The sequence below is a fragment of the Nematolebias whitei genome, chromosome 10 (assembly GCF_014905685.2).
Source record: "Nematolebias whitei isolate Nwh7 chromosome 10, NemWhi1, whole genome shotgun sequence".
Classification (NCBI taxonomy): Eukaryota; Metazoa; Chordata; class Actinopteri; order Cyprinodontiformes; family Rivulidae; genus Nematolebias; species Nematolebias whitei.
This window is the reverse complement of record NC_056507.1, coordinates 13,075,163-13,089,220: the sequence shown is the minus strand read 5'-3', so window position 1 is coordinate 13,089,220 and position 14,058 is coordinate 13,075,163. Positions and strand designations below refer to the sequence as shown.

The following is a 14,058-nucleotide window of genomic DNA, read 5'->3' as shown; positions in this document are numbered from 1 at the left end:
ATCGCTGTGCGAGGTACACCCTGGATGGGTCGCAAGTCCATCACAGGACCGAGATTGCAGAAACAGGTGGTTAAAAAGAGTTTCCTCTACAGGGTAGCTGGATTCTCCCTTGGAGATTAGGTGAGAAGTTCAGTTGTCCAAGAGAGACTCAGAATAAAACCGCTGCTCCTCCACATCGAGGAGCCAGGTGAGGTGGTTTGGGCATCTGCTAAGGATGCTCCCTGGGTGCATTCCTAGGGAGGTGCTTCAGGCATGTCCAACTGGGAGGAGATCCAGGACATGCTGGAGTCTCTCGGTTGGCTTGGGAACGCCTTGGAGTCCTCCCAGAAGAGGTGACAGTGGAAAGAGATGTCTGGGCCTCCCTGCTCAAGCTGCTGCTCCCACGACCCGACTTCAGAACAAGCAGAAGATGATGATGATGGATGGACTAGTATTTTTGTACAGCATGAGCAACTCTCACAGATAAACATTATACATTTAAATATTCAATTAAACAATGTCCAATGTAATAATCAGTCCTTTTATTTGAAGGGAAAAAGAACTTTACAGCATTAAATAATTACAGAAAATATTCTGGATTACAGGATTACTTTCACCTCTTCTTTTACAGCCTTTCCATCTGTAAACGTGTAAAAACCCAGATTCAACAGTTACAGAACCAAAGTCATCCTGGTCTAATTAAATAAGATCCTCATGCAACACCATGAGATAAAAACAGGTGCAGAAATGAATGGTGTGGTTCAGTTTTATTAGAACACTTACTCCATAATCTGGAATGTTTAATAAATCATTTTAAATTAAAACAAAAAGCCACTGAGACTTAATTAAAATTATATGGATAACCTTTTCCCTCCAAGTTATTATAATTTTAGACTTGACTTTTAATTTAAACTTAATTCACCTCTGCAATAACTAAAAACACTTTTGAGCCCTTACAGGTTTATTTATATGTTTACATCAACTATAAGTCAAGCCCCATTATTATTCTAAGCTTGCATAAGATAAATGTTATAAAGTGCTTTGTGCACGTACAATATATTTACAAAACGTTCTGTTTTAACCACGCATTCCTGACTCTTGTACAAAGTGTTTTGGCAGAAATACTTGATCACAAAACCTCTCCAATAAAAGAAGAATCCACCTAAAGCAGAGCTGGGAAGAACAGGTGAGAAAAGAACATTTCCGTTTGGAACAACAGGTTTTCTTGTACATAACGCTACTTAAACTTACTTAAACTCCTTGTTCTGTTAATTAGAACAATCTTATATAAAAGTCAAATAAAACATGGATTCATATTTCTGTCCTGACTGTAAAAGTCACTGAACTATTTTCAGTGCTTTAAAGTCAGTTTCCTCTTGGGTATTATTCTAATCCCACTATTTAAACATTGTTTGTCTGCTTTGCCTCCAGAGTCAGAAACCAACTTTAACAGACCAGACACATGCAAACAGTGAGGTGGGAACCAGATTCACCGTCTGTGTCGTGTAAGGCCTCGCGCTGCTGCACACAAACATGAGGGTGGGACCAAAACTTAAACCAGGAACCGGGAACTGTTGGGTACAGTGATGGTGTTTTTGTCCTTCGTTACGGTCCACAGTACTGGTCATTTAAAGGCTGCTTTCTTTCGTTTTCCCTCTCACAGAAACAATCACCGGCACACCGCAGCTCGTCTTGATGGTTTGTTGTTCTAGGGAGGCTCTAGTCTCCATCAGGCGACCGTCCCGGGTGCTCAGTTGGCCAAACCCTGAGGAACCTCGGGTATGAGGGAGGAGAAAAATGTTTTCAAGAACACCCAGGCTGACCACACCACTGACACCCGGTGAGAAGGCACTAAAACTGCAGTCATTGGTTCCTCTGATCCTTCAGCTGCAGGTTCTTCCATCTGTTCGTCAGCTGGCCCGTCTGCCTGAAGACGAAGAGCCAACAGATTATTATTCAGTCAACTTCACTGAGATTAGACGTATTTTAAAGAAAATATGCCGGTTATGGATCAGATCAGCATAAATAAGAATTAATACAGATGAGAGTCTCAGCTGGGTTTCTTACTGGAGTCGGTTCTGCGTTCCCGTTTTCGTTCAGCTGGTTGTGTTGGACTTCGGGGGGCTGCAGATTGTTGGGTCCCTGAACTGGAGCCCTCCTTCTGAAGGGAAACCAGCCAGCAGTGTGTCTGCGGGCAAGAAGAGAAGAAACGTATCCGTTAGGATCAAAACGTTTGAAACAAATGATCGGACAACAAGAAACTAACACATGAAGCAAAAACGACATTTTGAAACGGCCAAAACCTAAAGTTAGACTAAACTTTTATCCTAAAGAGAATAACATTGTCTAAATAAAGGTTGAATGAATTAATAGGATTACATTTACGTGTTTAAGCAATATGACAGAGTTTACACTCATACAGCGTTATAATCTCAGCTGACTGTGCTTTCACGAGTTTTCACTTGAGACTCAGTCTCATTCTGTATCAGCATTTCTTTTACTCGTGTGATTTATTCTTTAGATCTGTAGCTGCTAAATGCACCATATCGAAAACCCAGAGCACGCAGGAGTAATAAAAAGGTTTTGACGATAAAATTGTGTCACACAAACAAAACTCTGTGCTGAAGTCAGCAGAAAGGGTTTAAGAGTTGAGAACTGTTACACTAAACATTTAATACACATTACACAATCAATGCTAATAATATGAAATTTCAAAAGAGTTATTTGGTTGATTTATAAAACTTTATAACTTTCAGCTGTAAAGTGGTCCCTGACACCTTGTGACAGGATTCAAGGAGACATCCTGAAGTATTTACACAATCATGAGCTCCTGAACAGCTGACATTTCACTGAACACCCCCTGCTGGTCATGTTCAGAGAGAAAACCCCAACATGAAGTCTAAGTTTTGGGCCACCACCTCTCCAGAACAGTTTTAGAATAGAACAGAACAGAATAGTCTTTACTGTTGCTGTGTGGCTTGTATAGACTGAAACAGACATCCTACTTTAATGCATCTGCAACTTCTCTCAAAAGTAGAACGACAAGAATATTGATTGTTAAACAATGCATGGAGTTGATTTAAAGAATAAATGCACAAAAAAAACTTTGTCCTTATAGTAAATTTCAGTGTTACAGGAGTTTTCAGTTCAGAGTTTAATTTGCTGGAAATCTGTAATTAAATCAAGCAAGGCTGATAAGGGCAGGTCGGCTTTTAAGGGAAGTCATTTAACATTTTAAAAATATATATTTTACTTTAAATAAATCATAAATTCACAGAAACAGATTAACATTTATACATGCATTTTGTTTTTAAGTCAGACTTCCATTTAAAAATGCTCTAATTCTGATTTATTCATTTTGTACATTGCTTTGTGTGTTGTCTGTTGCTCTGGCTGTACAGCACTTTGGTTGGCCTTGTCGCTGTTTTAAGTGCTCTATAAATAAAATGGTATGGTAATATCCATGCCTTTACATAACAGTTCAAAAGAAATCAGGGGAAATGTTAAAGGAAAACAATATATAGTTTAGGTTTTTTTCATGTAAAAGGAGGTGCTTTAGCATTTTGTGTAATGTTGATAACCAAGCAAAAAAAAAAAAAAAAAAAAAAAAAAAAAAAAACAGGAAGCAGCTGTTTGAACTTACAAGTACATGAGGAAGAGCGTGCTCATCACCAGCAGGAAGCGACTCAGGTTGGAGTTGAAGTACACAATCATGAGCAGAACTCCAAGTCTCGCCGCCGAGTACAACCAGTCCAGCCAGTCGCGCTCCAGGTCCTCCTCATCCTCCATCACAGGCCCGCCCTGCGCGTTCATACGCATGTTCTGGTTCGCCTCCCCTGGGTTGATGAAGGCGCCGTCCTGCACCGGGTTCTGATTGGCCGGCAGGTTGTCGATGGGGTTCTGATTGGCTATGGGGGCTGGGACGGGAACTTGGTGTGCGGGAACAGGTGGGTACTGACCAACGGTTGTTGCAGGCGCTGAGGGAACAGAGCCTGCTGCTGCCAGAGCTGCATGACTGTGGAAGTAAAAGTAGGTAAGAGTTTACAAAAGATAAATTCAAAGAGAGACATTTATTTTTTTGCTTAAGCATATCAATAAAACACCTACTACTGCATGTAATATTGTCTCGCATAGACATGCTGGAGCCACAGCAGCTGCTGAGGGCTGTACAGGGATAAGGCGGGAAAGGCTGGATGGGTCAACTGTGATGCTCCAGTCCTGCAAAGAAACAGAATCTCTGAATATGTCCAGTAAAAACAGTCTGAGAATAGATTCAACAAAAGATGAGAAAACTGCCTCTTTAAGCCTCTGAATACTTCTTTCCATGTCAGCCTGAAGTTAAAACGACTGCACTGAAACCCTTTAATAAATACTGTACCACAGAGAGCAGATAAATGTAACACTCAACCCACACACAAGGCATCAGTTCTTATTACAAAACTCAACTTTCTGGTTCTAATTCTTGAATGGAAGCCCTAAATTCAGAAGAAGAAAAAAAAAACAAGTTCACTCAGTCCTACAGCGATTTCAGTAAAACATCGAACTACGTGACAGGGAGCGCTACAAAGGAAAGTAAAGAGGGGAATCTGTCACGTTTGAGGCACAAATGACAAACGTCACAAGTTTGTTTTCTTTTAAAGTTGAATATTAAAATAGCTCCTTTTTGATGCAATTAGTTTAAAAAAAATAGAAGAATATTCATTTTTGCATCACCATCTTGTAGTATTTCACTTGTACCCTGATTAAAAAATGTTCTAACTCATTTCAGGTTCTTCCTTTATAGCTTACATTGCTGTCGGGGCCCATGCAGGAGGTTCCTGTGGAGCTGCTGTGGTAGCAGATGAGGATGAAGAGGTCTCCCTCCTCTGCCTCAGTTCTGGTGTGCTCTGACTCTGGACAGATGAAGCTGAAGTGGGCCTTGGACTGGAGGGATGTGGTTGTTCTGTCTTTCTGGTCTGCAGAGGAAATAATAATTAAAAAAAAAGACAACTCTATGGATGAGTTTTACCAGAGGTTTTACGGGTTAGCTAAAGCAGAACATATTTTAAATAAATCATGTGTGTGGATCTTTAGCTGTGATCTTGAAACTGTTGCTGGGTTCTTAAGGATGACAGCTGAAGTGGAACAGTTCCACTTCACAGCCTTTTGGTGATGAAGGAGAACATGAAGGAGTGCACCTGCAGCTCAGTGATTTCCAACGCAGTTTGTTTAATACGGTGGTAAAAGTTCTAACCAGTTTCTAAAAAATGGCTCCCACAAATTTCTAAAAACGAACAATAAAGCCAATAAATGTTTACAAAAAAAAAAAAAAAGATAAATTACACAAATGAACTGTAAATTAACTTAAAATAAATTTAAAATGGAGTTTTAACAACAACAAAAAAAAAACTATTTGATTTGAAACGAGGAAGTTGAATATGTAAAACAAATGAAACTCAAACCAACTGAAACTCCTGCTTTGCTTACAGTTCGTCACAATTTGAAAATAAAACCCACAAAAGTTTCAGTGAACACTCATTTTTGTTAAGATAGGAGCATTTCTGGGGAGTAGTGGCGCAGAGGTTAGAGAAGATGGGCATGTGATCAGAAAGTAGCAGGTTCAACTCCCCGGACCAACATCATCAAAATGTGGGTAGAAAAGGTGAAGCACCCACACCTGCCTCCACCCTCATTTGACCCACTCTGGGCCCTTGAGCAAGGCCCTTAACCTCCATGCTCCCAACACGTCTCTCTTGAAAATGAGTCCTCGTGACTCAATGAGACTACCTGTATAAATAAAGGGTAAATAAAAGTTTAGGATCTAAACAAAGCTCCTTTTAAAACTGTGAAACTCAACCTGGAACTGGTTATAGCCACTTGTAACCACATGTGAAGAGAGGGTGGTGGGGGAGAATCACTAAAAATACAATTATTTTAACAACTGATGTAAGCTTTTACAGAAACGACATGTGCTTAACTTTATATTCCAACTCTGAATAAACTTGAAATCATCGAAGTTCTGCTGCTTTCAGAGTTTATATGCATTTTATTTTATCAAATCACACCAAGTTTGTCAGAAAAATCAGTTTGCTCAGTCCTTAAACCCAGCTGTGTAATTATCAATGACGCTGTAGAAAAAAAGAAAAAACAACAACAAACAAAACCCCACAAGAAGAAGAAAACCTCTCACTCAGGTTTTTAATGAATGTTCACCTTAGCTCCAGCTGATCCTTGGGGTGGATTCCTCATAGGACAAACCAGATGCAGCGTGGGAGTGGTGCCGATCTGGAAAAGAGAAAATGCAGGTAAAAAAACAACATAAAACATACAGCAAGTAAGCCTGCATGTATATACCAAAAACCCAAATATCTACAAGTGAAGCTGAGAACTCAACTTTAAACAGCAGAACAGGGTTTGTTCTGCCCCATGGATTGTTCAAACAACATTTACAAGGATATTTAAGTGCAAAGTTGTCTCAAGGCAAGGAGGACAAACTTCATCTAAACTACAACCTTCAACGATCACCGTGATGTCACCGCTGTACTCACCTGTACCATAAACAAAACATTACTTCAGAATCTAAACTGGTCTGTTGCTGTCCAAGTTGTCAAACTTTGCACTCAGTTTTCAGGAACATTTTACTTTACCCAGACAAAAGGTTAAGCAGCTTAAGCACAGCAGGCCTTTGCGTTTCCTGATACAATTTGCTAAACAAATTTAATGTTTCTTAAAACTTCAGTGTGAGGTATTACTACGCCAGCGCTGACTTTTCATTTTTATTTGCACTATTTGCATGCAGCCTTAGCCAGGCTTAGTTTGTGTTTACTGAACACTCTGCTGATGTCTCGTGGTTTTATTTTCCGTGGAAGCTGAGCTACACCTTGTATATTTGCATTGGTCTGAGTGAAACTAAGTTTTTCTGGTCAACTCCTCTGCTTTACACCAAACTTTTATAACAAGCTGTTGGAAAAAAGGTTGGTTAGTTTGGTAATTATGTTTGCCAGTAACTGAGCCACACAGCAGGTGAAGTAATCTCTTTGTCAACTCTTGGTAATAAGTGACTGGTGTTGTCTTACAACTGGTGCATCTGTAACAGTAAGAGCTTCTGCTGGGACTTGGAGACAAAATTCAGGAACAAAAAAACAAACCAAAAAAAAGCAATATTATCTTGTTCTACATTTATGAAGCATAAAAACCTCTTCACAGTCCATGAAAATATTTAAAGTCATTCATTACCAGACAGATATTGATTTTTAAAAGTAGACAAACTGAGGCTAAAATGGTCACCAGTTTAGCAAATTAGTAACGTTCAACATTTAATAAGTGAAAGTTTGTGTTAAACCTGACAGTCTCCTTCAGGGAGACTCTAGACTGCAGGGGAAAACAAAACCACTGCATACACACCTGTCTGAAGAGATCTTTGATATGCAGATGATCAGGCAGCAGTTTACCAGCGAAGATCAGCCTCTGATCAGTCACAGCCTTAAAACAAACAAGTTGGGTTTAGTGAAACAAAAGCTAAACTGTGGATCAGTGAATTGACCAGCTTGGTTTCATTTTAACATTCGCAGTGATGAATGACATTTTAGGTAGCTTCAAGAATGGGACATTGCTGTTGGTAACAAAATAATACACATAGGTTAATTTTTTTCAGGTGTTAATATTCGTAGTTCTTACTCTTAATGAATGTTAAAATTTTGATTTTTCTGACGCGTTTAGTTATTTCATGCTTATCATGCAACACCAAGATTGTGTGTTACTACTATAAGCCAGTTTACAGGTGCCCCAAATTGTTTCTACAAAAGGTCAATGACGTCATGATTCAGACATGAAGATTTTCTCAAACATTTTCAGTTGAACAATTAGCTGTTCTTGTAACAAGCCTAAACTAATTTAGGTCACTTTATTTCTTATTGTCAGGGTGAATTTTCCTTTGTCGTCTGGCTTTCATACATGCAATCCAAATAAACATGGCACTGAAGAGCCACTTGTTTCATAATGCTGATTGAGAAAGCCAAACGAAAAAAACACATGGAAAATTTCCCAGAGATTAGATAGTTTTGATAATCATTGACTTTACAGGGAAACCAGGTTTTTCTCTTTAACTACAACCTTTCATGCTCGGCCACAGCTCATCTGTTAACGGCACCCACTTGTCTCCCTGAAGCATAAACCCTCTGCTCATTCTTCACTCTCCATCAGCTCAGTCACAGTCTGAAAGAATGCTGCACATTCTTGACACATAGAAATGTCAAACTCTTTCATGACTCTGATAACTATGAAATAAGCAGCTTTAAATAATAGAAACAGCTGTATTGGAGTAATAACAGCCCTGGCCTGGTATCTAAACTTAAAAAAGATCTAATCATGAATCTAACAAGTTAAGTTGGGTTCTCTGGACGGATTCTTCTTGTTGAAACATTTCGTCTTTTATCCAAAAAAAACCTCTTCAGTCAGAGAAGCTGCAATAAGCTCAGTTGTATAAATATCTCATCATAGTGGATCAACTAGTTTGCTGCTGACAGCCAGAACTAGCTGTTCACATGATAAAAGGAGGACCATCAGCCTAACATTTGGTCGTTAGTGCCCTGATGGCCACTTGCTATTCACAGGGGGCTAAGTGATACTTGCAATAACAGCATTGTAAGAGGGCGTTGGTTGAACGCGGAGACTCCCGCCCCTGTTCATATCCATCTGCTCACAACAGATTCAGGTTCGGGCTGCTGTTGAATATACCATATTATTTTTAATTATTAGTGTTTAGCTTATATGGGAACAGCTTCTACCCTGAGGCTATTAGACTCATGAATATCTAACCAGGATAACTGAAAAAAAGTACATCATGTTGCTGCTGATCCGTTTCATGTCGATGTGCTCACGCATGCTCATCTGCTCACACAGACTCATGTTCGTGCTGCTGTTCGGCGTAATGTTTTTATGCTACTAGTGCTTAGCGTCTATTTAGTTGATGTTTTTCTTAGTTCATATCTTAGATCTTATTACGGTTTTTCTTTTACATTTTATTGTTGGATGTAACTGGGACCCTGTGTACATAATTTTGTTCCACCACATGTACCAGTTGGGGTGCGAATGACAAAGAACCTTGAATCCTTGAATATCTTAGATCTTTTAGCGTATTGTTTAGCATATTTCTTAGATCCTTATATACAGTTTCTTTTTATATTTTGCATTTTTGCTATTTTTGGGTGTAACTGGAACATTGAGTACACAATTTCATTCCAGCTCATGTACCACATGTGATGAAAATCACAATAAAGAACCTTGAACCTGTTTAACAATGGACGGGTTCTCTTCACAAAGATGGCTTCCTTTACTCCTCTCTCATCTTCACAAAGATGAGCGAGATGACAAAGCTGTCTTGAAGCCATCCCGCCTTTTGTTAAACAGGGACGGGGGTTTCCACGTTCAACTATCATCCTCTTACAATGATGTTATTGCATCACTCAGCCCCCTGTGAATAGCAAGCAGCCATGGGGGCACTAACGACCAATTGCTAGGGCTCTAACAATCCATTGTTAAACTGACGGTCCTCCTTTTACATGTGAATAGCTACTTCTGGGTGTCAGCAGCAAACAGGTTGATCCACTATGAAAAGGGGCTATTTATAAGACTGAGTTTAATGCATGGTCTCAGACTGAAGAAGTCTTTTGGATAAAAGATGAAGCGTTCCAACAAAGAAGAATCCTTCCAGAGGACCTGACTTAACCTTCATTTTTCAACCTGGATTATTGAGCATGCATCAGGATATATATCAGTTCCTTTGGTTTTCTTTCTTAGATTTGTGCTAAAAGCAAGAATGTTGCCCAAGTTATTCAACTTTAGTTTATAATTTATAAGTTTTTTCAGGTAGGACATTCAAATAGTTCAGATGCACTTCAGTGAACAGACAAGATTTGGAAAAAAACAATGTAAATAAACGTTCATCTGAATCTAAATCATACTGAAAACTGTAATGGATAATTTATATTATTAGACGGAATTGAACCAATTGTCTTTTTAACTATAGCACCCTAATATTACATTTTATGGTTTATGTTTGAGCCAATTTGATGTACAGTGAAAATAAAATGTTGCTACTGCCTGCATGTACATTGTCTTTATTTCCTTAAATCCTAAACATGTGGAGAAAAGTTTAATCTACGTAACGTCCACAAACAGCTAGCTTTGGGGCAAGAAATGTTAAAACGACTCCTACAGTAATTTACCACAAACAAACTGTAATAAGGGACGGGAATGTCCGACAGCTGTTGTTAGCATGTTTGAACATTCCACAACATGTAGCTTCAAGCTAGTTCCGCTAACGTCGGTTGGTTAATTTAGCCGACTGGTTAAAACTCACCGGTTTAGTTGGGTAGACAGTCGACAAGTGCTTCTTCAGCTCCTTCACGGTCCACTTCAGACTGACACCTTCAATGGTCTGGTCCTCCTGAGCCTGGTTGGGCGTTTTAATAAGAAGACTGGTAGTCTCTCGTTCAGAATCTACATCCATTTTAACTCTTATCACTCGACGTAACCTCGAGCTGGTGATGGCAACTTACAACAATAAGACTCGCCAGAAGTAAACGGGCTCTGTGAAACAGTTTACCGACAGAAAAGACAAATGCCGACCTTCCTTATTGACTGATAAACTCCAGCGAGTGATGTGTCTAAAATGTCCGTATCACTTTTCAAAGGAGTGTTCAGAGGAGGAGGTACGTTGTTTCCAAACACACTGTGGCCGCTCCTTATTGGTTACAGGTCGATATTGCGCTGTGAGCATGCGCAATAAAACCTTAAAAACGTGCGAAGATCGTTTCCTGTGAGATGAATTTTTCTGCACACAGTGGTGTATTTTCTTTGACACAAAACAAAACACGTAAACAAGTTTTTGACAAATAAAAAATAACACTCGCATATACAAGCTAACACAGATTAATTCAAAGAATCTTATTAAGCGGTCATGGTTTTTTTTTAAGTTGACAAATGTTGGTGTCCTCTCTTGTAACGAACCCGTGGATTGTTTGTTTAAAAAAAGGTAACAGAGTGAGCACTCTTTTTGTTTCTTTTATCTCTGATCAGAAAAGTACGTTTCCGGAATAAATCCTACTTTGAGAAGGGGGTCTCTGCAGACCAAAAGTGGGCGTTTCTGGCGAGTGATTGGCTAACAGTATTTAATAGGCGTTTGTCGGCGGCGAACACTGATTGGCTGTGAGTAACCCTTAAAGTCACGAGGATTATTGATGAGGTAACGTTTCTTTGCGATGTTTGACAAAGAAATATGGTTTATTGTACTTATAAAGTATGTTATGTTTTCACTTATGCATTTTATTGAAGTACGTTTATTGTAGGTCACGATAGTTTCGACCGTTCTCTCGTTGTTGTCGTAACGCACTGAGGTAAAGTGAGCCTCCACAGCAGCTCTCACTGTGCACGTTTACAACAACTGGGTGTTGCTTTTCAAAATAAAAGCTGAAAATTAAAGTTCTTAATACTTGAAAAATAAATATTTAAAAGCTGAGTATAACTGAAAAATATGAAAAACAAATAAATAAAAGTTGTTATTAGCTGAAAAATAAATAAATAAAAGCTGTTAATTATATCTATGTCTTTCTGCCATGTCAGGAACCACTCTCACTTCAGACTGACTCTAGAAGACCCCAAGATGTTGCCCAACAATGTTGACCAACATCTGATGTTGACTTTCAAAATAAATCACCTCCAAAGTTTAACATAGTTCATAGTAATAGTCAAAAGTTGCTGACCTTGTTGCAACATGAGTTAACACAAACATGAGTGTAAATTGTCAATGATTCAATAATGAGTAATAACTTATTCAATAAAAAGTCTGTAATTTGTCAATAATAGTCAATAATTCATTCAAGAATAGATTATGGGTGTTTGGTATGGCTCAGTGGCTAAAATGGGTTGGATGTTAGAGAAATTACTTAATTTTAAATTACCTGAATGCACAAATTCCTTCATTTATAGTTAAACTTTAGGAAATCAACTTTTTTTTTCCTTGTGAAAAAAATATCAAAATTAACTTTAAAATCCAATCCAGGATTAAGTAACAACTAGCAACACTCTAACTGTACTATGTTCTGTGTTTCCAACAGATGCTACGATGACTTCTAAAAATGGATGTCCCAATAAACACAATAAAAAAAATCAATGATGCATCAAATGTTGTCTGAGTATGTTTTAAGGTAATAACAAATGTGAAATCTGGAAAACAAAGACAATTCCTGAATCTGTCTTGTGTGCTTTGATGTGTACATAAGTTTATTGGAGGTCCTGAAACAACTTTTCTGAGAACACAAAGATTTTTATTTTACCTTTGGCCAAGATGTCAGTTTGAAATCAGGCTGCTTACTGCAAAACCAAGAGGGTTTTTAAGACGGTCTTCATTTGTATTGTTTTGTCGACTAAGCTAAATGTAATTTCTAAAATATGGATAAATCTGATCTCATCATGCAGCATAAGCAACTGGGTACAGGTGTGAGGGCCAAAAGTCTGGTTATGTACTGACTCCTAAATGTGCTGGTTTTCTACTGAAACATGGAGTAGGGTTGACCTTTAAAATGTGAGACAGCTGAGGAAGTTAACCAGTAAACAGAATACCTGCTCCAGTTGCAGAAATCTTACAGAACCTGAGAATCACTCATCTGCAGTGACTGCAAGTTGAACAAGAAAATGTGAAGTTAAAGGAAACCTCCTTTGTCCCAAGGCCAGTTTAAGTATCATTAATATTTTTCTTTCTTTATGAATCGATTGTAACTTTGTTCACATTTTTCAACAACCAAAATGGAATTTGTTTTTTTAATGTTATGGCTAGGTATTAAAAAAAAACCTAACATTTAGCTCTCCCCACTACCCAGTTATGTTGCTCTTATTTTGAAATGTAACCGGAAGTTCTGTGTTAAGAGAGTCGAAAAAAGAAGTTATGGAGACGCCGCAGCAGTATACTGGAGCGATGTCGAACCGAGACGCCACTAATGTCGAACCGGTTAACACCATAGACATAATATGCCTGTGGTTAACACAATCTGCCAATAACACCTTGTTTTTAGACATCATGTGTCTGTGGTTACGGCATTTTATCGTTCAGTCTTTTTTTTTCTATCGTCCAATCAGATGTGGCCGTCCAGACACGCCTATTTTTCTATCGTCCAATCAGATGTGGCCGTCCGGACACGCCCATTTTCCTATCGTCCAATCAGATCCGGCCGGCCAGAAACGCCCATTTTCCTATCGTCCAATCAGATATGACCGCCCAGATACGCCCACTTTCCTATAGTCCAATCAGATATGAGCGCCCAGATACGCCTTCCGAATTTGCCTGCAGAGACCCCTTGTTGCCTACTTTGTTTATTCTGTGAAATTACAGTATATCAGTTATGTTACATCAGCTTTAAATTTACGCATTTACAAGTTTTTCAGTAACTATTAAACACCCAGACGTTACCGTCTTCTTTACTGTTCTACACATTTAACTTTTATTGCCTAAAAGGTGAATTAAATTTTCAAAATGTTTTATATTGAAAGGAGGTACAAATATCTAGCAATATTTCTAAGGTCCTTAGTTTATTATTTATTTTCTTTTTTTTTTTTACATCACGTTTTCATTTGTCCAGTTCTTGTGTCACTGTAACAGTATAAATTAAATGAAAAAAGAACAATAAATTCATTTTTTTAAGGAGAAGGGACTGGAGAAATTCACCCACAAAATCCCAGGCAACATCAACAGATTCAGATCATCCTTCCAGGAACAGCACACAAATTGCAGATGGTATTATCCCTAAAGTAACAGGTCCCTTTCAGTGCCTTAGGAGCATTTTTCATGGCTGTAAAGAATGTTAACAGTTCAAGCATACAAAGAAAACAATCAAATGCAGCAAACACACAGCCTTTTAGAAACTGTCAATCAAAAATGACAAGCTATGTTTCAAATGTTAAAAAATAAACTGTCTATATATATATATATATATATATATATATATATATATATATATATACAGGTCCTTCTAAAAAAATTAGCATATTGTGATAAAGGTCATTATTTTCCATAATGTAATGATAAAAATCAAACTTTCATATATT

At 38.3% G+C, this 14,058-nt stretch overlaps 1 protein-coding gene across 1 annotated transcript; it reads right to left on the bottom strand.

The window, feature by feature from the left end:
• Positions 1 to 1,129: 1,129 nt before the first annotated feature.
• herpud1 (homocysteine-inducible, endoplasmic reticulum stress-inducible, ubiquitin-like domain member 1) lies at positions 1,130 to 10,615 on the bottom strand. Its single transcript, XM_037682652.1, has 8 exons — positions 10,319 to 10,615; positions 7,363 to 7,440; positions 6,172 to 6,243; positions 4,768 to 4,934; positions 4,087 to 4,197; positions 3,623 to 3,994; positions 2,047 to 2,167; positions 1,130 to 1,906 (listed from the first exon to the last, which is right to left on the bottom strand). Exons 1-8 carry the CDS (start codon positions 10,466 to 10,468, stop codon positions 1,730 to 1,732), a joined length of 1,248 nt encoding a protein of 415 aa, XP_037538580.1. The 5' UTR covers positions 10,469 to 10,615; the 3' UTR covers positions 1,130 to 1,729.
• Positions 10,616 to 14,058: the final 3,443 nt, after the last annotated feature.

What these genes read in the sequence shown, in the direction of transcription:
- herpud1 (XM_037682652.1), bottom strand. Translation starts at nt 10,468, where the DNA reads ATGGATGTAGATTCTGAACGAGAGACTACCAGTCTTCTTATTAAAACG. An exon ending in AGACAATATTACATGCAGTA is followed by an intron (nt 3,995 to 4,086) that starts GTAGGTGTTTTA and finishes TTACTTCCACAG; the next exon opens with TCATGCAGCTCTGGCAGCAG. An exon ending in ACGCTCTTCCTCATGTACTT is followed by an intron (nt 2,168 to 3,622) that starts GTAAGTTCAAAC and finishes TCTTGCCCGCAG; the next exon opens with ACACACTGCTGGCTGGTTTC.